Source organism: Carlito syrichta, unplaced genomic scaffold (genome assembly GCF_000164805.1).
Source record: "Carlito syrichta isolate Samal-C Ts95f unplaced genomic scaffold, Tarsius_syrichta-2.0.1 Scaffold303232, whole genome shotgun sequence".
Classification (NCBI taxonomy): Eukaryota; Metazoa; Chordata; class Mammalia; order Primates; family Tarsiidae; genus Carlito; species Carlito syrichta.
Window position 1 is genome coordinate 508,929 of NW_007247328.1, and position 24,766 is coordinate 533,694.

The 24,766-nt window shown below is 44.0% G+C and overlaps 1 protein-coding gene across 2 annotated transcripts in view; it reads left to right on the forward strand.

Annotated features, from left to right (window-relative positions):
- Window positions 1-24,766, forward strand: part of LOC103260518 (phospholipid-transporting ATPase IB) — a 549,519-nt gene that overhangs the window by 79,308 nt on the left and 445,445 nt on the right. For both annotated transcript variants that reach the window (XM_008058151.2, XM_021712400.1), the window contains exons 12-21: window positions 14-91; window positions 1,508-1,596; window positions 1,933-1,977; window positions 5,788-5,863; window positions 12,560-12,665; window positions 13,397-13,479; window positions 16,563-16,612; window positions 19,357-19,426; window positions 21,711-21,795; window positions 22,966-23,105. In XM_008058151.2, the coding sequence (XP_008056342.1) occupies window positions 14-91; window positions 1,508-1,596; window positions 1,933-1,977; window positions 5,788-5,863; window positions 12,560-12,665; window positions 13,397-13,479; window positions 16,563-16,612; window positions 19,357-19,426; window positions 21,711-21,795; window positions 22,966-23,105 (822 nt within the window). The remainder of the gene's footprint in view (window positions 1-13; window positions 92-1,507; window positions 1,597-1,932; window positions 1,978-5,787; window positions 5,864-12,559; window positions 12,666-13,396; window positions 13,480-16,562; window positions 16,613-19,356; window positions 19,427-21,710; window positions 21,796-22,965; window positions 23,106-24,766) is intronic.

Consider the following 24,766-nt stretch of genomic DNA (forward strand, 5'->3'; position numbering starts at 1 on the left):
CTCTCTCTTTCAGGACACAGATATGTATTATATAGGAAATGACACGCCTGCAATGGCCAGGACGTCAAACCTTAATGAAGAGCTTGGGCAGGTGAGAGCCTCTTTGGAAACATGAGCATCCGGGCACATGGGTGCTAGCAGAAGAACTGTGGAACAATCTTGCAAAAATACTCCTCCACAAATGTGGTTATGGTGTCTCACGAGCTATTTAGTATTTGGAAGTGTTAACTGAGTACAAATGTCACTTGGTTTTGGCTTGCTGTTTGAGACAGAGCTATTTCTTACCACCTGGATGTTATCTGCAAAAAAATATAGCACAACAATGGAGTATAAAAAATATAGTGCGACACAGCTTTTAAAAAGGATTTATCAAGAGCAAATGACAGAGGAAACAATGGTTGAGACACTCAGATATTGGGCATCCCTGCAAAAAAGGTGGGACTAATTTGAAGGACATGTATCCTTCAAATAGTCCAGATTTCTGGAATATTCTAGGGAACCAGTGTCTTTCTCACCTTCACCTCTGAACTCCTCCTGCCTTTCCTGGGATGTAACCTCTTTTGACCACATTGTAGTTTAATATTATGATTTCATGTTAGACATCTTATTTAAGCCTCTCAACAGCCCTGTGAGGTGAGTGCTATGTCTTCGTCTTGTAGACAAGGAGATGAGTAACTTACCCATGGACACCTGCTTAGGGAATGACAGTTTGGGACATCAGATCATCTGTCTAAATCTGGCGTTCCCAGGCTTCCCTGACCAGCGTCGGAATGTTCCCTAGGCTCATGTCCCCCTGTCCTCAGTGTCAGTCTGTGAAGATGCAGGTGACATGTTTCATTCATCTGAGGGTAAGAAAAACTCTCATAGACAGCGGGATCATGTCTCTGTGAATATATTTTTTTAATTAGTGGTGGCATGCGCCTGTAATCTCGGGAGGCTGAGGTGGGAGGATCACTTAAGCCCTGGAGTTTGAGGATGCGGGGAGCCGTGATTGTGCCACTGCTCCCCAGCCCGAGTGAGAGTGAGGCTCTGTCTTGAAGCACAAAACATTGTTGAGACGCCTTGTGACAGGACTAACTGCTTACCCTTATGGATCCAGGACGGAGCCAGGGCTGTGGCTCCCTGCACTTCTGAAGAATTACTTATGGAAAAGGTTTGCAAGTGGTCAAAGCACTGAAGTATATTTTTTGTTACTAATTTGTTTGCCTTGTAGAAATCTACCCATTTAAATGTTTGGTGGGTTTTGAGAAATGTAGAAGGAAAGACTTCATTTATTGGTCTTTGCATCTTACTACATTTGCGATGTATATTTCTTTTATTCTTGGATTTAGGTAAAATATCTATTTCCTGTCACATTGTGATGTATGTTTCTTTTGTTTTTTGATTTAGGTAAAATATCTATTTTTCCAACATTCGTGATGTATGTTTCTTTTGTTCTCGGATTTAGGCAAAGTATCTACTTTTCCGACACATTTTTTATGTATATTTCTTTTGTTTTTTGATTTAGGTAAAATATCTATTTTCTGACAAGACTGGGACTCTAACGTGCAATATCATGAATTTCAAGAAGTGTAGCATTGCCGGAGTGACCTATGGGTGAGTGTGTTTCATTTTTTTGGGCATTTACTTGAATTCTTTCAACAAAATAAATTTATTTTTAGCTGCTTGGTTTTCTGATGTTTGGAAAGGATATTTATGATGGATTTAGGTATACTGTTAGTAACGAATGCGTTTGAAACAGAATTGGTCCCAAACTTCCAACTGTTAAAACTTAATTCATATCTGTAAATATGAGCTTAGTGAGCAGTCCCAGGGCATCTGTACGTTTGTATATCTCATGTCATAATTGTAAATTTCTTACTCATGCTTTGATCAGAATGTCTGTCTTTGGATCACAGTTGGTGACCAATCTGTTTTCCCTTTCTCCGGCAGTCATTTCCCAGAACTGACAAGAGAGCCATCTTCAGATGACTTCTGGTAAGAAGATTCTAGACTTCTTGGCACTTCAGTGGAAAGGGCTTTAGAATAATTGTGTTTCAGCATTTCTCAACTTTTTTTTTAAAATCAGGGTCTCATTTTGTCAATCAGGTTGGGGTGCAGTGGCACAATTACGGCTCATGGCAGCCTTGATGTTCTGAGCTCAGGTGATCTTCCTGCCTTAGCTTCCTGAGTAGCTGGGGCTACAGTGCACACCACCACACCTGGCTGGTTTAAAATTTTTTTTTTTGTAGACATGGGGTCTCATATGTTACCCAGACTGGTCTTGGGGAACTCTGGGCTCAAGCAATCCTCCCATCTTAGCCTCCCAAAGTGCTGGGATTACAGGTGTGAGTCACTGCACCTGACCCTCACTGTTATGTTTTTATATGTAAGTAAAAATTGCATATATATGCTATTTTGAAAGAGAACTGGAGTAAAATTTAAAGATGAACATGGTTTTAAAATTCCAGGGATACTACAGCATCTTTAACAAGAAATAGACTGCCCTTGGTCCAGTCCTTTCCACTTATTCCCCATTCCTTGGAGGCAGCCAACTTCATCATTTTTACTTTCAAAAAAATTTATTTTTATATTTCAAAGTAATATATTTATATTAATTTTTATGTAGGTAATCAGGCTGCTAGACTTTTTTTTTTTTTTGCCTTGGGCAAACAATTTTTAACGCATTCTACACGGATACTCAAAACGTTCCCATAAGGTGAAGCCCATGACAGTGACCTGATTGATAACAGATGCTTGTATGAGTCTTTTTTCCTTTCCTGTTTTTCTCTTCTCAGATACCCATTCATTTTAATTCCTACGCAGAATAAACGATATGTACATAAACTCTTATCCAAGGCTTTGCTTTGTGGCAAGAACCCACATAAAGACAATCTACTAACTTGCCTGTGGTGTTTTTCATTGAACAGAAATCCTTTTTCTTTTTATCATTATTTTTTTAGATTTTCTAAAATGTAGGGGTTAGCTCCTCTGAGACTGTGTGTGGCTCTCCACCGCCCTTCTACTCCCTTGGGAAACACTTAAGGTTTTCTGACTATCCTTAGCGTTTCCTCTAGGAGTTTTGGGGTGGGCTTGGACTTATTCATTATTTGGAGCGTTGAATGGACCCCTCGTGGCCATTTCCTCTTGCAAATTTTCTCTTACGAATACTTGGGGATGTGCTCGTATTGTTTCTGTGACCATCTTCTTTCCCTCTAGCCTTTCCTCTGTGGATCTTCTGTTAGATACTGAATCTCTTGGGGGGGGGGTTCTCCGATTTTGTGATCTTTCTCTCCCATCATACTTATTTTGTTGGTTTCCTCTTTTGGTTTTTACTTATTTATTTTTTTCACCTTGTTCTTCTGTCCTTCATAGCAAAGTTTTCATGGGATCTCAAAGGGTTTTCCAAAGGGTTCTTTCTCCCCAACTGGCCCGGGTACTCCCTGTTTTCTCTGCTCCCTTCAACCTCCCCCCTCTCCCCCTGGTGTTTTGGTGTCTTAATCTTATTTTATAGTGTTCTACAAGGACCTGGTGATCATGAACTGTGTACTCATCTACTTTTATTATTTTTTATTGTGTAAAATACATCTAACACGGTTTATCATTTTAGCGGTTTCAGTGTACCGTTCCGTTGCATTAAACGTCTTTATAATGTTTGGCATCCATCAGCACTATTCATTTCTAGAACTTCTTCATCTGAAACTTTCTAGCTATTAAACATGAATTCCTCACTTCCCCTGCCTCCAGCCCCTAGTAATCACCATGCTACTTTCTGTCTTCCCGACTTTGCCTATTCTGGGTAACTGATGTCTCTGGAAACATAGTATTTGTCTTTCTGAGTTTTGTTGATTTTCCTTGGCTTATTTCCCTATCATAGAATGTGTCAGAATTACTTTCCTTTTAAAGGCTGAATAATACTCCATTGCATGTGCAGACCACATTCTGTGTCTCTACTCGTCCATAGATGTACACTCGGGTCTCTTCCACCTTTTGGCTGCTCTGGGTAATGCTGTGAACATGGGCACACAGGTGTCTGTTTCAGTCCCTGCTTTTAGTTCTTGGGAGTGTATGTCCCAAAGGGGAATTACTTACTGAATCATATAGCAATTCTATGTTGAGCTTTCTGAGGAACCCCATGCTGGTTTCTAAGGCAGCGCCACCGTGTTATGTTCCTGCCAGTAATGCACAAGGCTTTCTCATTCCCCCCACATTCTTGCCAACACTTGGCATTTTCTGTTTTGTTTGTTTTATACTGGGCATCCTTATGAGTGTGAAGTGGTAACTCATTGTGGTTTTGACTTCCAATTCGCTTATGATTAGCGATGTTGTCTGTACATATTTTAAGGTTTTTACTGCCACAAACCTCGTGTACCTCACAGGTATTGCATGTATCTCACAGGAACCTCATGTTGTTCAGTGGTGGCTTGTACAGCCATTTCCTCAGCCTTCACAGGGCTCTTTTGTGGGCATTGACTTGCCTTGTAGTTGCTCCCTTACAAGCTGTTGGTTGCTGTTTCTCTGCTGTGCTTCACTCTGATATGTATTCAGAGGGGGCACTGACATGAACTCTGCTGTCATCTCTTCATTTATCGTCTTGGTCTCGAAGAAGAGGTTTCAGAAGGGAGTGCAGACACATGAGTATGTAGTTGGCCCTTCCTATTTCCTTCAGTTGACAGCTTCAGCCATCTCTCAAGTTTCCTTTTTCATAACTATGAGGCGCCTTCTCTTTCCTACATATGAGTTCCTGCCTTAAATGTCTGCATATGTGCAATGCAGTGGCTCTTCTTGTTTGCCTGCTCTGAGCAGACACCCTTGGAAGCGTTCCCTGGTGGAAGTTATGCAAGGGCCAACTGAAATGACAGTCATGACATTGATCCTTGGTGACTGTTCCTTCTCTTTGTAACTATGCAGTTGGTTTTTTTTTTTTTTTTTTGAGTTGGAGTCTCACTCTGTCACCCAGACTGGAGTGCAGTGGCCGCTCCCGGCCACCGCAGCCTCGACCTGCTGGGCTCCAGCGATCCTTCCGCCTCAGCCTTCCAAGTAGTCAGAACTACAGGCACGCGCCACCACACCCGGCTAATTTTTTGATTTATTGTAAAGATGAGGTCTCGCCAAGTTGCCCAGGCGGGTCTCGAACCCGTGGGCTCAGGCAATCCACTCACCTCAGCCTCCCAAAGCGTGGAATTACAGGCTGAGCCACCGAATCCAGCTTATGCAGTTGTTTATAATAACTTACATTTTATTTAGAGTAAGGCCAAGGCCTTACTGTTTTGTTTTTTGAAATAATATTCCAAATCTTTAAAAATTTAGTGTAAATATAGGATTTTAGGTGAGGTTCTTCCTGAAGGCAGATTCTTTCCAGAGTTGGGCTCTTTTTTTTTTTTTTAACTTTTAACTTTTTTATTTTAAAATTGTGGGGTACAATTCAGAGTTAGGTATACAAATATTCATTGTGCAGGCTCCCTTGTTGATGAGGTGTACCCCCCTTCCCCAGCAGATTCCCACTACTGCCAATCCCACCTCCCCGTAGCCACCCTCTGCAGTTTCCCACTACTGTCAACCCTTTTCTTATAGTATTACGATAGTTGTTCAAGGTCCACTTATGAGTGAGAACATGTGATACTCAGTTCTTTGTTTCTGTGAAAGATCACTCAGTATTATAGACTCTAAGTCCATCCAGGTTGCTGTGAAGTTCATGATTTTGTTCTTCTTTATGACTGCGTAATATTCCATTGTGTATAGGTAAGAGTTGGGCTCTCTTAACAGGAACTTGGGAACTGACTAAATATCATCTGTTCTGTCTTATAGTCGGATGCCTCCTCCCCCTAGTGACTCATGTGACTTTGATGACCCTCGGCTGCTGAAGAACATTGAGGATCACCATGTAAGTTCTCCATTTTACATCGAAGACATCAAATAGCCTATGCACGCACGCGCACACACACACACAGTCTTGAAAGTTATAATTTTGGAGCCTGAGAAGAGGGTGTGGTATCAGTCTTACGGCATTAGTACTTCTGAGAAGTGATCTTACTCAAGTGCTTTGTGGTTAACAGTGTGCATAAATTAGTATAAAGCTGACTTTGAATCCACGGTGACTTTGTCAGCTTGCACACCACGAGCAAGACGAGTCTTCCAGTAGGGTTCTGCCACGTTCCAATTTCTTTACTTTTTGAAGATTTCGACAGAACTCTTTCTACACAGTTGTTAATCTGAGAGGTTATGTGCTTTGAAAAGTAATTGCATCTCTTTGACTAGGATCATTTAGGAAACAGCAGTAAGATGTATATAATAGCAGGTAGCATGTATCGCATTCTGCTATGTGTGAGATAATTAGTATATACGAGGGGAACCCCAAAAAGGGAATTTATTTATAAAACATTGTATATTGATTCTCACATGTTTAAACTTCAGTCACTTTCCAAGTACTGTCCATTTGACACACGGCACCTATCAAGACGCTTTTTCCTTGGCTAACAACGGGTTCTGAACTCGTCCAATTTGATGCCTTTTAGTGCTTCTGATGTATTTGTTTCATCTCTTCCACATGGACAAAACGTTCCCCTTTGAGGACTTTTTTCATCTGGGGAAACAATAAAAGAAGTCACATGAGGCAAATGGGTTGTAGAGGGAGGGTGAGGCATGGGAGCCGTGCCATTCTTGTTCAGAAACTGCTGAACACTCAGTGTGACGTGGGCAGGTGTGTTTTCATGATAGAAGAACCAGTCACCTGTCTGCCACAACTTGGAATGCCTCTTCTGTAAATCATGACTCAACCCTCTCAAAACTTCCAGACAAAAACTTTGGTTAACTGCTTGATCTGGAAGCACAACCCAAGTGTACTACAAGAGGTCCACCCTCCAAAAGATAATTCTGGTTTTTTGGGGGTCTCCTCTCATATTTTCTTTAACATGTGACTCATCCCTGGCAGGTGACAAGGAAGTTGTGTAGAAAATTTAAAGGCTTCTCTGAAAAGTGCCAACTTAGAAAATTACTCAATAGTCAAAGCATTTCACAAGCAGTTTGGTGAGCACAGATTAAATATAATATGATCCATTTTTTTCTGGCAAAAATTTTTAGATTTAAAGTTAGGCAAACATGAGCAACAATAAAATGAATTTTTTCCAAATTTTTATTGAGATAGATCTATTTGAACATATAGATAGATAGATATTTTAAAAGTTTACATTTTCAGTGAGGAAACCCCCCTTTCCCTGATTGTAGTTAGTACACATTTATTAATGCTGAAACCTTCCCAACAGAGGTCCTGAGATGTGCGTGTGTCAGGCACCTCCCTCACAGGCCATGGTGTCACTTTTCTGATTTGCTGGGTGGTGAGGCGGGTGCAGTGGTCTGAGACCCCACAGAGGACACTGCTGAATCCCACGCTCTGTCTCCGTCTAGACACAAAAAGGTCCTTTCGTGGATTTGGGTCTTTGACGTAGACCCAGCTGCTAGGCCAGAGGTTCTCCAAGCCGAAGAGAGGTGCCTCCAGAGCATCTCTGCAGGAGTGTGGTTTTTTTGTTTGTTTGTTTGTTTTTGAGTTGGAGTCTCACTCTGTCGCCCAGGCTGGAGTGCAGTGGGCTAGTTTTTTTGATTTATCGTAGAGATGAGGTCTCGCTACCCAGGCGGGTCTCGAACCCGCGGGCTCAGGCAATCCACTCACCTCAGCCTCCCAAAGGCGCGGGATTACAGGCTGAGCCACCCAGCCCGGCTAGGAGGGTGGTTTTCATCAAGGCTGCCCCCCCATGCTGCTCTTATTTCCTGTGTGACATGTTCACCTTTGGGTCTGTGCTAGGAAAGCGAACTTGGGGAACTAGACCAAGGGCTGTTCCCTAGGTTGCTGCCGCTGCTGCCTCATCCTCTTCCTCTTATTCTTCCTCCTCCTCCTCTCCCTCCTCTCCCTCATCCTCTTCCTCCTCTTCCTCTTCTCCTCCTTTCCCTCCTTCTTCTTCTCCTCCTACTCTTCTTATTTTTCATCTTCTTCCTTGTCTTCTTCCTCCCCCTCCTCCTTCTTCGACTCACTTTCTTGCCCAGGCTGGAGTGCAGGGTCATAATCACAGCCACTGCAGCCTCGACCCGCTGGGCTCAGGCTTCCACCTCTGCCTTCCATGTAACCGGAGTCACAGGCATGTGCCATCATGCCCAGTTAATTGTTTCATTTTTTTTTTTTTTTTTTGGTAAAGATGAGTTCTCACCAAGTTGCCCAGGCTAGTTTTGAACCCCTGGGCTCAGGCAATCCTCTCTCCTTGGCCTCCCAAAGTGCTGGCTTCCAGTCATGAGCCCACCACGCCCAGCTTCAGTTCCTTAAGCTTCTTGTTTCCTTGTTGCCATTTTCATGTTTCCTGCACCTGACCAACTTGAACAGACACATTCATTCGCCCCCTCCTACAGAGTTACCTTCAAGCTGAATGCTGTTTGAAAACATTGTTTCCTCTTTGAAAGCAATTCCTCACAGAGCCCTTGTTCCTTTGACATCTTTGATGAAAACCACCATCATTTGGAGAAGAGAGCCTCTGGGCACTCCGTACAGGCTGCTGGGATCCCAGTTTTTGGAACTTGTCAATACAAGTACAGAGTTTGTGAATCACACAGGACAGGCATTTTCTCCAGTTCTGGCCCTATTGGTGTGTGGGGGTCTCTACGGGGCTTTGGGGTTTTGATCGTCCACGCTGTGCTCTTCTTGAGTCTGTACTCTGTTGACATTGGAGTCGATGTCTGAGCACAGCTGGTGTCCCTCCTTTTACCCACTGCATTCTCCTGACTCCTCCTTGGTGGCCATGGAATGACAAGCCTTTTAGGAAGAAACCCTATGGTTTAGAGAAGATCATGGTCGTTGTTCTTCCTTTCCGCTTCCCCTTCTTCCCTCCTGAGCCAAATCTTCTTTTGTTTTAGAGGGCAGGCCAGTGAGAGTAGGGGCAGGGGCAGCCCAGGGAAAAGGAAGCCCTAAGGAGAAGATATGATGACCATTGAGTGCTCAGGGGCCTTGAGGGGAATTGAACGATCTGAATAATCACAGCTTTAGTAAAAACAGAATGAGACCTCTTATTTGGGAAGTTATTTTCTGTAAAAAGCCTCCTGGCCAATGTGAACCATTTTTAAAGTTTCCTTGGCTCCTTGAAGCCTTCTGAGATGTTCTTCATCATGGTTACTGCGTTCATTAGGCCTTTGGGCACCTATACTACCTCCGCTGTAAATCACGAAGACCATAGGCTCTGATATTTCTCTTTGAGAAGATGGGAGATTGGATTAAAAGTACCCAATGGATAGTTTGAAGCAGTGTGAAGACAGAGCCTGTTGGATCTGCCTCAAATTCATAGCCAGTTGCCTATTTAAGAGGACACATTAAAGACACTGGCATTAAAATAACTCCCTTCAGGACAAGGAAGCCTGTTCCCAGTTGGGCCTTTGATATCATTCCCGAAGTGCTACCCTGTGTAGACAGGTGAGAAGTGAACACGTGCATAAATATTGGAAGGAAGAGGGAAGTCTTACCATTTGTGGTAAGTGTTCATTTGCCAGAATGTGTTTGGGGAGAGGAAAGAAGCATTTGAGGATTTCAGGCTACGTACGGGTGTTCCGCATTTTCATCTAAACTGCTCTTGGGACCATTGACTAAAATGAAAGCATTTGACCCAAAAAAACCCTTGCTTTCTACTCCAGGGAATACTGCTTCCATCTGCTGCAGAATTTTCCTTTTTCTTGGGTCATCAATTCTGGCTTTCTGGGTCCTTTAGGACTGTCTTAAGCTTTGTGTGGGCTGATGGCCAAGATGGAATTTGACTGTTACTTAGAGAATCAACCTATGGGAAATCTCAGAGGACAAGCCATGTGATCCTTTGCTAACCAGCGACTTCCTATGTGGAGGATCAGTTTTCAAAGATTCACCAAGGAAGATGACATCCCTTTCTTTTGAATCATGCCTAGGACTTTGGAGCTCAGTACATTATTATAGCAAACACATAGTGACGTCCTTAATGTGAACAATGTAAGTCTATCTCAAATGTGTAGCCAATTGCCTATTTAAAAGGACGCATTAAAGACATTGGGATTAAAATAACCCCTTTGTAGCTGCAAGTTGGCATGCAAAACAATTTTAGATATGCGTTATTTCCCGTTTTTTTAAGTTCATCAAATAAAAAGAAAATATTCATTTTTAGGTATATAGCATTTGGGGTATATTAAAAGCTCTTATGAGCTACTTAGACTAGGCAAATTCATGGAGACAGAAAACAGAATAGACGTTATTAGGGGTAGATGAAAGAGAGAAGGAGGAGTCATTGTTTAATAAGTTCAGATTTCCTGCTGGGGAGGAGGAAGTTTTGAGTATAGACAGTGGTGACAGGTAGACAGCATTGTGAATATATTTAATGCTACCGAATCATACATTTAGAGATGGCTAAAATGATAAATATTACATGCATATTTTACCACACTAAAAAACCTTTAACTGCTAATATATACGGTTGCCAAAAAATGTATACACACTTTAAGTATGACGTTTGCAAATGTATATACTTTTTCTTGGCAACGTGTGTGTGTGTGTGTATTCCTACATGCATACAATTATCCATAGACTTCAGACTTAATTTTTTCTTCCTCTCCTAATATACTACAGAATGCCAAGTTAGGGAGATTAATTTTGTTTTAGAAATTGTTTTTTCCTTATAACTTTTGTCTGGCTTACCACTCAAGGCAAAAGTTCAAGGTGAATGTGTGTGCTGCTCTTCTTTTTAACTTTCAAAAAATATTTCACTCTTAGGCTTATTGATTTGCTATAAAGTCAAAGGCCTCTGTGGGACCAAGTTCTGCTCAGGCCTGGAGGATTCTTAGATGCAGGATGAGGGCATCTAGCATGGACACTCAGGTCTCATGTGGAAGCACCCGGGGGCAGAATTTCTTCCCATTTTCAGAATGTAGGCCTTGAGGGATTTGTACATTCTCTAAGCTCACTTATTTGACTTCACTGAACTATAATGAATGTGCATTTTCTTTTCAATTAGTCTGATGAGAAGTAGCCATGTGAACAGTTGTGACTTTCTTCATAAAATTCCTCTTAAGTCACAGTGACAGGTCAGAGAAACAAACCACAAACACTTTTGTGGATGTCATCATCCATTTATTACTGGAAAAGAAATCTCCATGAAAATAGCAAGCACATAGCTACTTCCTTATTGCAAAAATATAAATCTATCTCAAATTCTTAGCCAGTTGCCTATTTAAGAGGACACATTAAAGACAGTGGCATTAAAATAACCCCAGGACAAGGAAGTCTGTTACCAGTCGGGCCTTTGAACATCATTCTCGAAGCGCTCACCTGTGTAGACAGGTGACAACTGAACACATGCATATATTGGAAGGAAGAGAGAAGACTCTCTCTTTGTGGGTATGTGATTGTGTACCTTGGAAAGCCCAGGACACTCCACTGCTACTCACAGAACTAGTAAGAGCTCAGTTACAGTTGCATGTTAATTTACAGAAGTGGATGTTTTACATATATTCCAATAAGAAACTATAGTAAAATTTAATGGAAATAAGATTTCACTCATAATACAAAAAGTTATAGGCAAAATACCATACACAGTGCTTGGTGTACAGTGGTCACATCCAATATCTTTTGAGCAAATAAAAAAATTTATAAGATATATGCTAGGTCCTATATTCAGAAGATTTAAAAGCTTTCGATACACTGTATTCTCAGAGGGAAGAGTATTCAGGTGTCATTTTCTCACTAGCTATAAATGTTGTCTAATCCCAATTAAAGGTGGAGAGGAAAGAAGAAATAGATTAGATACATATCCAGGGAAATTCTGGTCTGTTGTCATTGTGTTGTGGTAGTGGATGGGGGATGCCATGCCTTACAGGGGATAAGAGATTAAAAAGTTAAAGAACAGGCTGAGTGCAGTGGCTCACACCTGTAATCCCAGCACTTTGGGAGGCCGAGGTGGGAAGACTGCTTGGGCCCAGGAATTTGAGACCAGCCTGGGCAACGTAGCGCGATTTCATCTCTACAAAAAATAAAAAGCTTAGCCAGGCATGGGGGAGCACGCCTGTAGTTCCAGCTACTTGGAAGGCTGAGGCGGTAGGATCATCTGAGCCCAGCAGGTCGAGGCTGTGGTGGCTGTGAGCATGCCACTGCGCTCCATCCTGGACCACAGAGTGTGACTCCAACTCCAAAAGAAAAAAAAGTTGAAGAACAGACACAGCATTGGACAGACGCCAGTGCAGAGGGACGGAAGGGCCAGGAAGAGAGCTTCTCTTTGCAAGACCTCATTCTGGGACAGGAGGATGATGGGATTCTTGGAAGAAGCAACCTCTACACTGAAGCCCAGGGATGAGTGAGGGGGGATGGTGCTGGTACGGTGGGAGAAGACGGCCTTGTGTCAGGCGCAAAAGGAGGCCAGGCCAGGGTAGCCAGAGGCGGCTGGACTCGTAGGACCTGGCGTCCCTACTGAGGTCCACGGCCCCATCCTTTGGAAAGCCAGGAGCCACAGCAGGCTGTTGAGCGGGGCTACTAGCAGGGGGCTCTAGCATCATATGTGGTGCCATAACTGACACTCACCTGGGTCCTCATTTGCAGCCCACGGCGCCCTGCATCCAGGAGTTCCTCACCCTCCTGGCCGTGTGCCACACTGTTGTCCCCGAGAAAGATGGCGAGAACATCATCTACCAAGCCTCCTCTCCAGGTGAGGCTCTGTGGGTGAGCCCGCGGCCCCTTCTTAGGACACGTGGGTGCCACTGTTGCAGAGGGAGACACAGTGGTGTGGCCTGCCCCGCATGCTCGGCCGAATGTCTCTGGTCTCACACGTGGCCAGGCTGTGGCCATGGTTGTTAACGCTGTGGACAGTCAGTGCCGGACTCTCCTGACCCTCATCACACCTGACGGCAAAGGGGGGACCCGGGCCGGCTCGCATTTCCCAGGAGGAGTTATGGGGCTAGACCGAGCTCTGAAGGGAGGCCGGGGCTGGCTTCTTCATCCATCCCCCATGCCTTGTGACCTTTCCACCTGTCGGTACAGGGCACTAACTGTGTACTCGCTTCCTGGGGCTCTGAGAATCCCTCAGCGCTGCAACTAAGTCCTGCCACCCTCAGAGAAGACGTTGGGTGGGAAAGGCCTGGTGATGTCACTTGAGTTAATCAGAGAGAACTTGATCCCAGTTGAGAACAGCAGGAATGTAGCTCCAGCTGGTCCTGATAAATTAGCTTCATAAGTCCACACATCCTCCTGTCTTATAGAAGTGCTGGTGTCAGGCCCTGGCGGTGAGAAAAGTGAGTGCTCCTCTACCCCGAGTCCTTATTACTGTGTGGGTAATGCCAACCCTCTAAAACCACAGTGGGGATTGTTGATTTGAAGAATGATACTAAGAATTCTGACCTTGTGAGTGATTTGTCAATGTGTTCCCGCCTCCGTTCACAGATGAAGCTGCTTTGGTGAAGGGTGCTAAAAAGCTGGGCTTTGTCTTCACAGCCAGGACGCCCTACTCAGTCATTATAGAAGCGGTAAGTGACACGCCTGTGCTCATGTTGGGTCGCCTCCTTTTGTGAAGCCTGTGTGTTTGAAATAGGGTGTCTATTTTAACTATAATGGCTAAGTTCCTCTTTTTCTTTCTGTGAAAAATTAGACCCAGCCGGGTGTGGTGGCTCCCGCCTGTCATCCCAGTACTTTGGGAGGCCAAGGCTGGAGGATCGCTTGAGGCTGGGAGTTTGAGACCAAACTGGACCACATAGCGAGACCTTGCCTCAGCAAAAATAAAAATAAAATAAAATAACAAAATTAGCTGGGCTGGGTGGCACACGTCTGTATTACCAGCTGTTTGGAAGGCTGAGGTGGAAGGATCACCTGAGTCCAGGAAATCGAGGGTACTGAGAACCATGTTGGTGCTACTGCACTCCAGCCTGGGCAACAGAGTGACTCAACCAAAAAAAGAAAGAAAGAAAGAAAAGAAATTAGACCCACTGAAACACTGTGGTGGTTATGTGATTATATTTACGTATTCATGTTTTGCACCATGTTACTTTTTCCTTTTACAGATGTTCCCCCCAAGTCTTTCATACGCTGATGTGAAATTATTTATAGCAAAGAACTTTGCAGGTTTATCATAGTTGGAAATTTACTTCATGGTCCACTCATCTTTGAGGGCGAGTTCTACATCTCTGTAACCCAGTGCCAGCGAGTGCTTGTGCATGAGGCCTCGTGGTCCATGGGGCTTCTGTCTCTTCTGTTGGGGGAGAAAAGAGTCAGAGATTAAGATCTCTTTTATTTATATGAACCCTCTCCTCCCCAAAGAAAAGGGGTTTGTGTATTTTCTGATTTTTTCCTCCTCTGAATTTCCCTCTTTATGGACTAGAGGGAGAAATTTAGTGATAGGAAAAAAACTGTATCAGAATAAGATCCCGAGCCAGGAGCGGTGGCTCATGCCTATAAACCCAGCCTTTGGGAGGCAGAGGTGAGAGGATTGCCTGAGTCCAGGGGTTCAAGACCAGCCTGGGCAATTTGGCAAGACCTTGTCTCTACAATAAATTTAAAAAAACTAACTGGGCGTGGTGGCGCATGCCTGTAGCTCTAGCTACTTGGAAGACTGAGGTGGAAGGATCGCCTGAGCCTAGCAGATCAAGGCTGCAGTGACTGTGAGCATGCCACTGCACTCTATCCTGGGCCACAGAGTGTGACTCTAACTCAAACAAAAAAAAGACTAAGATCCAGCAGGGACCCTTGGGGTGGGCGGCAGGGTTAGTGGTGGTTAGGATTGGCGAGATGCTGGTGTTTAATGGTGCCCAGTGGGAAGGGCTATGTTTTAATGGGCTGAAAAGAACCCAAGGACAGTCCCTGGCTTCCCCACCCTCCCTTGGGGAAGACTCATGAATGATCACAGGTGTTGGTTCTACTCATGCATGCTTAACCTTCGTCCTGTGTGCCTGAGAATACTCGTTGGCTATGCTTGTGACCGCAGCCTTTACCCCGAGATAACCCACGGGTGGTGACAGTCTTAATCTCACCCCCACAGTTTGCCATGAAATATCTCTCTTTTATTATTATTCCTGTCTTGCTCTAAAATAGCCATAGTCTTTGGGAATGGATGGCACCATTCTATTTATAGCATTCTTGTTTTAGTAGTGGTATTTCATTTACAAAATATAGTCATTCTCTCTCTCTCTTTTAAGTAATTCTTGTTAGGATTAGAGACAAGTTCTGTTGAGAAATAACTCCAAGAACAGTTTTGCTATTTTGTTTTCACATTGAAAACCAGTCAGATTTGCTGCAGCTTCAAAGAGTATATGAATGTAAAATTAAATGAACACATCAGAGAGCTGCATTTTTTTTTTCTAAGTGAGAAATGGATTAAATCCCCAGACCTCTTGAATGCATCTGAAGTCCGCTCCCAAGTGGCATCAAAGCTGGCCCTGGTTCCTGACTTGGCAGTATTTTGGCCAGTGTTTTCGATATCATAGCTTATACAAAATGTCAGTTTCTCGGCATCTTCCATTTCTTTTCTTAGGGAGTGCAGAGATCAGATTGTGTTTATTTTACTTTATTTTTATTTTGATCAGCAGTAAAATTTAGCTGAGGGAAGTGTGCAGTGATTAAAAGTGGAACCAAAGGACTGATTGAATATAATGTGTCTGTTACAGACATTTTAAAAAGATGAGGAGACTTTTCGCCTGACCCGTAGGGTTTTCAGTTGTTGTGTAGGCGCTGGTGAAGACCACGTCCTTTGCACAGTGATGCGTTGGGGAAAAAGTTGATTCGATTGAAAATTTGGACAACAGTATGCATACACCCTCTGGAATTTTCAGTTGACAAAAAATGGTGACTATGGGCATTCTGACTTGCAAGAACCTCCTTCCCCAAGGACATTTTCTCAATTGCCCTAAAACCAAACAAAGATTCATAATCCCTTACCTCCAAACCACAGTTAAAAAAACCTTTGACTTCCAAATTTTTTCCTAAGTTTGAAGACTAGTCGTTTGATAGCAAAACATAATCAAAATCGACATGAGGCTACATATAATTTTTATGAATCTCACCTAATATGATAGGCATATATTTTGCAGCAAAAAATGGATGTGATGTGTAACAGGATGTTACCACAGACCCTGCGGGGGGCATTATGGGAGATGGTCTTGAATAAGCCTTATTCAAGTCTTAAATACACATATCATTTAAAAAAATGTGTAAAATTTTGAATTAGAAGCATAGCTGGTCTCAGGGTTTCTGATGGACTCTGTCTTTTATCGTCATCTCTCGGAAGTGGCTACTTGGGCCAACTGTTAGGACAGACATTGGAGAAATGAGAAGTTTCTACCAGAAGAGGGAGCCATGACCCCACCAGACTTGTGAGAAAACAGAGCATGTTGCAGGAGTCTAGAAGGTGGGAGACAGAGACAGAGAGAGAGAGACACACAGAGAGACAGAGACAGAGAGACACACAGAGAGACAGAGACAGAGAGACACAAGACAGACAGAGAGAGAGACAGAGAGAGAGAGAGAGAGAGAGAGAGAGAGGAGTTTATGATTGAGAGATAATTGCTTTGAGATTTTAATACTTTGCATCTCAGGTAAGAACCTATTTTTCTGTCTTTAGATGGGACAGGAACAGACCTTTGGAATCCTTAATGTCCTGGAATTTTCTAGGTATGTTTGTCTTTTATACCCTTGAAATAAAATACCTATATCTACATTTAACAGCCTTATCCATGTTTGCATGATTGCACGGCATGATTCAATGTAGTATGTAAGTATTAAATATGGTAAATATATCTCCACAAACCCTTTTCTCCCTGGCATTTGTCACATTTCATATATATATTTTAAAGATGTGGGGTACAATTCAGGAGTAGGTGTGTAAGTGGTCATTGTACAGGAAAAGTTTGGGCCTCCCGCTTATCCCCACTTTGCCTGGTATGAGATCAGGTCCCCTTATTGATGTTCTGTGTTCCCCTCCCGCCCCCATCATTTTTCATTAAAGAAAGTGAAGTAGGTTATTTCTTTGTTTTTGTTTTCAAAAGAAATGTTGTACGTTCATGTCCTCCTGTTTCTGTCTATTCCTAACGCTGGGTGTTCTTGTATCAGCAACTTCAGACGTGTCTGAATGGGAGGAGGGCGTGATTTTCCCTGGCATTTCCCAGGTCCCGGGAGGTCATTCCTCTTGCTCCATCTGAGCGCTCCTCCGGAGATCTGAGAAACTGACAAATCATGAAGATTTGATCAATTCATCCCATCAGAGATTCGGTCCACACAGAACTGGTCTCCTGCATATATTTGGACGCATTCTTTGCCAGCATGGTTTTAAAATGAAAGACCCAATAGTGTTTGTTGGGTTCTTGTGTTCACCTAGAACATTCGTGGTTTTTTTTATAAGGAAACATATCTTAATGTTTTGTTTCCTTCCCTCTTTTTAACTTTGAACCATCAATACAAGAGCAGGGCTATGTTGCCATCTCAGGCACAACTTTCCCTATGATTTAAATTAGTAGGTTTTTCAAGAATCTTTGCTAAAGGATTCACAAATTGTTTAGTGTGTCTGCTTTATAAGTTATTTGATAAAGGTCAGTTTTTTATCCTCATAGCCTTAGTATTCAGTGTTTGGATTGCAAGCTTGAACGTTGGTCAGATGGGACCCTTGGGGTAGAGAATTCGATGACCGGTGCTGTGGTGACTCATAGGCAGGATGTGGTGATTGTGTTCCCATGTGAGGACGTGTGAGGCATCTCTCCAGATTGTTTTGTGCCCCATCTCTTGTGGGAAACTGGGCACTACTCTGTGGCTGCCTGAACTGGGACCCGCAGTTCATGGGCTGGCAAGGAGGAAGAGAAAACAGAGGGAAAAACAGGTGACTGTGGATGGACACATGAGGACGTATTAAAAAATATACAAGGGAGTATGAGAAAGAACAGAGAGAGTATGCATGATTGTAGTGGTGGTTCTGTGTTTTTTTTGATGTACTCATCTTTTTCCTGATGCCACTTAATCTTGAAACACTCCTTTGAAGTAGTTGCTTTACATATGGAAAAACTGAAACACGGGTTAGTTACCTGCACTAAGGGTGTCCATCTGCTAGGTTGTTGAGAGAGAATGCAATCCAGATCACAGAGAGTGCTGTGGGTTAGGATGTTGGAATTTATCCAGGGTTGAAGAGATCCTGTCTCCCACACACTCAGGAGCTTGTAGTTCAGTGGGAATCACAAAACTGGAAGACCATGGAGGTGGGTGGTCCAGGGCAGCAGCCCCCAACCTTTCCGGCATCAGGGACCGGTTTCGTGGAAAACATTTTTTCCATGGGATGGGGCTGGAGGATGTGCAGTCAAACCTCACTGCTCATGTTCATCTGTATTTGCAGCCACTCCCCAGCATTATCATCACCACCTGAACTCTACCTCAGCTCTTCAGGGATTAGAGTCTCATAAGGAGCATGCAACCCATCTCCCCTGCATGTGCAATTCACAACAGGGTTTGTGCTCCTGTGAGAAGCTAATGCCGCAGCTGGTCTGACAGAAGTTGGAGCTCAGACGGTGATGCAAACGATGGGGGAATGGCTGTAAATACGTATGAATCTTCTCTCACTCGCCTGCTGCTCACCTCCCGCTGTGCGGCTCAGTTCCTAACAGGGAACCCCTGGTCCAGGGCCTACTTTAGTTGGGGTGTGCTTTGGAAGATGGGAGGATGTGGGCAAAGGCCCCGATCAGTGTGTGCGGAAGAGGAGCATAGATCAGGGTACGCTTGAAGCCTGCCGCTGGCACATGGGAGGGTTTTTGGGAGAAGAGGTGAGGTTGCCTAGGGGTCTGGGGAGCAGTCGGAAGAATGCTCAGGCAGTGGGTGAGGATGGGCCCTGATGGAAGATGTGTGAGGAGGTGTCGAGGCCCCAGTGTGGAGAGGAGAGAGTTCCTTGGGGCTGAATTAGAAATGTTCTACAATCTGTAATTTGCTTCTACTCCAGTTAAAAGATGATGCAATGAGGAGCTTTGGGTTAAGTGGATCTATACCCAGTCTTCCACTTGGCTATTTACTGGGCAAAGTCCTTGGTAGCTTTGAGCTGAAAATAGAGAACACAACTCTTGGGGTCCTGTCAGAAGTCTTTAGATGTACATAGCTGGTGCTCAGATTCTCCTTTCCTGTCTCTCCTACTGCCGATAGCTGTGCTGGTGAAGTTTCATTGCAGGAAAAGAAATAGGTTGATGTCCATTTGATATATACCAAAGAGTGGAAGGTAGGCACTAAAGCCCTACTGAGAGGAAAAGGTAGGGAAGGGTGGAGGCCGGTCATTTGTAGGAGTGCCACAGCCCTTTCTGTTGTGATTCGTGTTTTGTTAGAGGACATGTGTCTTATAAACAGATCAGTAATGTCCGCCTCTTTTTTTTTTTTTTTTTTAACTCTCCCAGTAACAGAAAAAGAATGTCTGTAATTGTTCGAACTCCTTCAGGACAGCTTCGACTCTACTGCAAAGGCGCTGTAAGTATCTGCAAAGTGTCTGGTATAGCAGAGAGTTCTTGAAGCTCCTCTGCTAATCGGCTACTTTTCCTGATCACTGTTCTTATCACTCCCTAATGTATTTGCCCAAAACTGAAAGGCAGACTGTGAAGTTGACTTAGAAGTAAGAGCCCACGGATAATAATGGTGGCTCAAGGCAAGACTGTCCATGAAAAGCTTGCATTTGGCCAATAGTCAGTTTCGGAATCAGTAACTTGATGTATCATACGAGATCCTTGGAAGGTGAATGCTGATTCCAGCTGTACTGCCATCCCATTGTGACTTTGGGAAGATAAAGTAACTTGTGTTGACCTGTGGTCATTTCTTTGAGGCTCTGATACATACTGGACCCTAGCAGCTCTTCTTCAATGTCTGTGACTTACTTATTTATTTTTTTATGATCACAGAGAGCTATGTTGTAGGTACAAAAGCTGTGTCTGTGTGTGGCTACATTATTGCTGTCTTTTCAGTTCTTTTTCTCAGTCTTTTTGTCCTGTCTGCCTCTTTGTGACCAAATCTAAGTGCAATACCTCTCTACGGAAAGATGTTATTGCTTATACATCTGACTTGGAGAGCTATATCCTGTTAAATCATGGTCATGTGTGTTGTGGAAAAGAATTATTAAGCTTATTTTATTTGTCTATGTCAAGAATGGGGAGCTATGCTGGAATTCACGATCGGTTGGAAATCTCTACCGATTGTGGGAGGAAGGGTGGCTTTATTTGCAAATACTATGACTGGAGCTTTTAAAAAAATGATGTGTGGGAATTTTCAAGGCATTATATCTGGACCCGTAGAAGAATTCTGTGTTTAGAGTAACAACAACCTGAATTTAGGTTATCAAGGTTTTGTTTTCATGTGATTTATTTTTTTAAACTTTTCGTTTGCTTATTTATTTGCCGCTGTGCACTAAGTACCACATCACATCCCAAAAGGAGTCAATGCCAGGTGGTAGAGACAGAAAGGCTGTCAATAGAAAGAGTATACATATAAAAATGCCACAAAGGTGTATTTTATTTTTATATGATTTAATTCTCTCCAAAAGCCAAATTAGGTGTTTTTTTTTTAAAAAAAAGGAAGTAATATTCTAAAACTATGAAATTTATTTTTTTGTTGGTTTTTTTTTTTTTTTTGAGTTGGAGTCTCACTCTGTCGCCCAGACTGGAGTGCAGTGGCCGCTCCCAGCCACCGCAGCCTCGACCCGCTGGGCTCCAGCAATCCTTCTGCCTCAGCCTTCCAGGTAGTTGGAATTACAGGCATGCGCTACCACGCCCGGCTAATTTTTTGATTTTATTGTAGAGATGAGGTCTCGCCTGCCCAGGCGGGTCTCGAACCCGCGGGCTCAGGCAATCCACTCACCTCAGCCTCCCAAAGGCGTGGGATTACAGGCTGAGCCACCGAGCCTGGCTTGAAATTTATTAATTCACTTATTTTTTGAGTCGAGGTCTTACTCTGTTGCCCAGGCTGGAATGCAGTGGCTCACCACAGCCTCGACCTCTTGTGCTCAGGCGATACTTCTGTCTCAGCCCCCAGAGTAGCTGGGACTACAGGCATGTGCCACCATGCCTGGCTAATTTTTTATTTTTTATTTTTTGTAGAGACGAGGTCTCGCTATGTTGCCTGGGCTGGTCTTGAACTCCTGGGCTCAAGCAATCCTCCTGCCTCAGCCTCCCAAAGTGTTGGAATCACAGGCACGAGTCACCTCGCCCAGCCTAAATCTATGCAGTTTAAATGATTGTTGTTGGATCATCTGTGGCATTCAGTTCCCCATTCCTGCTGGAAATAGACACAGGCAATGTGCTGAGTACACCCATGTGTTTCTCGGCAGGATCGGGTTCAGTGTCTAGTGGGCTGTGCTCTCTCTGGTCGGGAAGCAAGGTTGGGCTCGAGTCATTTAAGAGGTGCATTTTACACCTTTCACGTCTGCACAAAGATCTTATAAGCTTTGGGATAGGAGTTTGCAAATTTGGGTACATATAGGCACTGCAATGTCCTTAATGATGCCCCTGACTCTCCGGTCCTCCCCAGAGTGTTTTTGTATGACTTTTAAGATACATCACAGATTCTGGTGTTTCGGACACATCCATACCTGACTTGTTTTCCACGGGTCAGGCCTGAGCTCAGCCAAGAGCGCTATTCCTACCTGCCCACTCCAGTAATCTCATTGCCTATTAGACAAACACCAATAAAACGAAGCTGTGCTCAGCTTGCCAGTTGGAAGGTTTGCCCAAGGGTTTGCCAGTCACAGTGTTTTCCTATTTTATAGGATAATGTAATTTTTGAGAGACTTTCAAAAGACTCAAAGTACATGGAAGAAACCTTATGCCATCTGGAATATTTTGCCACGGAAGGTAAGTGAAACTTGGAGATGGTATTTCTGACTGTTGTGCTTTCAGGCATGCTGGCTTGCTTCATGAGAGCGTACGTCTCATCCCCAGTGCCTGTTCCATCCCCACCCACCTGCACCTCCTGTGCCCATGGCAGTGACGAGATGGGTGGCCCCGTACAAACTCCATGACCTTTACATGCCTCTGAGTCACCAGTAGATCAGAGGGGGAGGGCAGACAGACTCACAATGGGCCGAGTTGCCTTGTAGGTATGAGTCCCTTTCTGGAAAACTCTTGTGGGTATCTTCCTGTCTCTCTTTTGTTATCCTTATGACACTGGCTTTTCCATGACTTCAGGAAATAATAATTCATGGATTCTGTAGTGACAGGAGAGTAGTTCTCTGGAAGGCTTTTTTTTTTTTTTGAGTCAGAGTCTCACTCTGTCGCCCAGGTGGGAGTGCAGCGGCATGCTCACAGCCGCTGCAGCCTTGACCTGCTGGGACAACAGGCATGCGCCACCACACCCATCTAATTTTTTGATTTATTGTAGAGATGAGGTTTTGACAGGTTACCCAGGCTGGTTTCTTGAGCTCCTGGGCTCAAGTAATCCTCTCACCGCCTCCACCTCCCAAAATGCTGGGATGACAGGTGTGAGCCACCGCGCCCAGTTCTGGAAAGTTTTAAACAATGCCGATGTCAGGTTTCCCTGCTACTGAGTATGGTGATGGAGCCGTGCTCCACGACTGACGGCCGGCTTCTCATCTTAGTGTGTTCCTCTGGCTACACACGCACACACATGTGTGTGACTGCTTAGAAGCCTGACTCCTTCCAGTGAGAGCACACGGGGCTTCTTGTTGCTGTCTTGAAACTCACTTCCTGCTTCCTCTGCATGCTAGTCCCCTCCTGCTACTCTGGGACACGTGGTCACACAGCCCTGCCACCCTCTACTATGGAGAATTTACCATCAGGCCTTCTCCGCACCCTCAGTCTTATGGAAGAGGTGGTTTATGTTAGAACACAGGAGAGTTGTTTTTCAGTTTCCTCCTATAGATGCGTGAATGATAACTTGGTGTGAGCTAAGAAGTGGCTGGTTTCTTCAGTTCTGGGCACATGTTGATAGAAGCAGCAGCCACCCGGTGTCCCTTAGGAGGTGAGACATGCCACTGGCCCCACTCACTGCTTGCCTTTTGGCAGGCTTGCGGACCCTCTGCGTGGCTTATGCCGACCTCTCTGAGAACGATTATGAAGAGTGGCTGAAAGTCTATCAGGAAGCCAGCACCATCCTGAAAGACAGAGCCCAACGGCTGGAAGAGTGTTACGAGATCATTGAGAAGGTAACCCTACCGCACACGGTCTAGTCCTTGCGAGCCCTGGGAAGGACTTAGCCGCCTATCGAGCCAAGGCTTTGAACAGGAAAGCATTCATGACGGCTTAAGAAATATTGGGTCTGAAACAGCATCGGAGACTTTCTGGGTCTGCCTGAGATCAGGCTTAATGAGATTAACTCACCCTGGGCAGTTACCTGAGCAGGCAGAATGCACTGCAAGCCAGTTAGACATGGTACACGCCAAGTATTTCATGCTCATTCGAGTAATATGGAAACTTCGACACTGCCCTCTCCACATTGCTTACTTTGATTATTGTTTTGTCTTTGTTTTTGGTCTGCCCCACAGTGTTAGGTAACTTTCTTTTTATTGGATTCCCTCAAGTCTGGGAGTTGGCTTTCAGCCTTTGCTGCTTCATAGCAGCCACCATCAGGCTATCCATTTACCAGTTTCCATAACATCAAAACCATCACCTATTGGCTTTTTTCATGTTTTTATTGGCTTGTTAACTCCCCTTTGCTCTTCCGCTCTGTTTTTGTTTGAGTTTTATATTCAGTTGCTTATAGTCAGTTGTTTTAATGGAATTTGGGTAGGGATAGAACTGAATTCAAGTATTCCTTTGTTCTGATTTCCTGGAAATAGAGTAATTCCCCTACATATGAACCTTCAAGTTGTGAACTTTCAAAGATGCAAACGTGCGTTCATGTTTCCAATCACATGAGTGTGCTCACATGTCTGGTGTATATTATTGCATGTGTGCACCCTCTACAAGTGATTGTACCTTTGTGTACTTTACTGTACAGGACTGTCTAGAGTACAGTATATATATTTTGAGCCCAGGATATCTGGAAGCAAGCGTAAAAGCAGTGGGGATGTAGCTGGGACTGTATGGCCAATGGTGTTAGTTGGGTGCCTAGGCTGACTTTGCTGGACTTACAGATAAATTGTACTTACAAATGCGCTCTCAGAATGAAGCTTGTTCTTACATAGGGGACTTACTGTGTTCCAAATTACTTGTAGAATCAGAAAAAGTGATTAAACAGGTGATGTGCCTGTATTGGGTACTCAGGAGGTACTGGGTTTTGCCACAGTCTGGTGACCCTACGGAGGGACTGTATCAGGTAGAGATGCAGGAGGTGGGCACGTGAAATAAGCCTTCTGTGCAGAACCTCTGGACTCTTCCAGATCAGAGGGCAGACCATGAGCATCTGGGGGAACCACGCATTCACAACGACCCTCAGCATAAATGAACCTGGGCTTTGAAGTGGACTAAAGGGCCAGCATTTTATAGCTCTTCAACCTTAAGATTCTTGGCTAAAATTCCAGCCTTGACTTCCTGGGCTCAGGTGACCCTCCCACCTCAGCTTCCCAAATAGTGGCGTGAGCCGCAACACCCGGCCATCATAGCTGTTCAACTTTAAGATTTTTGACTGTTTTCTTCTCTCACTGTTAAATTCATTGCATCACGGGTCTCTTATTCCTATTCTGCCAGAGAAATATGTCTTCTAGAATCAGTTCTTCTATGTTAAATAGGACATAATACATCACTCATTCATGGAGTGAGGAGGAGCTCAGGCCCTGACAGTGTCCTCCAGATAACGTACCCACTTGCTCTGCTGCTGGATGGTTTCTATCCCAACAAGAAGCCCATGATGAGCATCAGGTTAGGG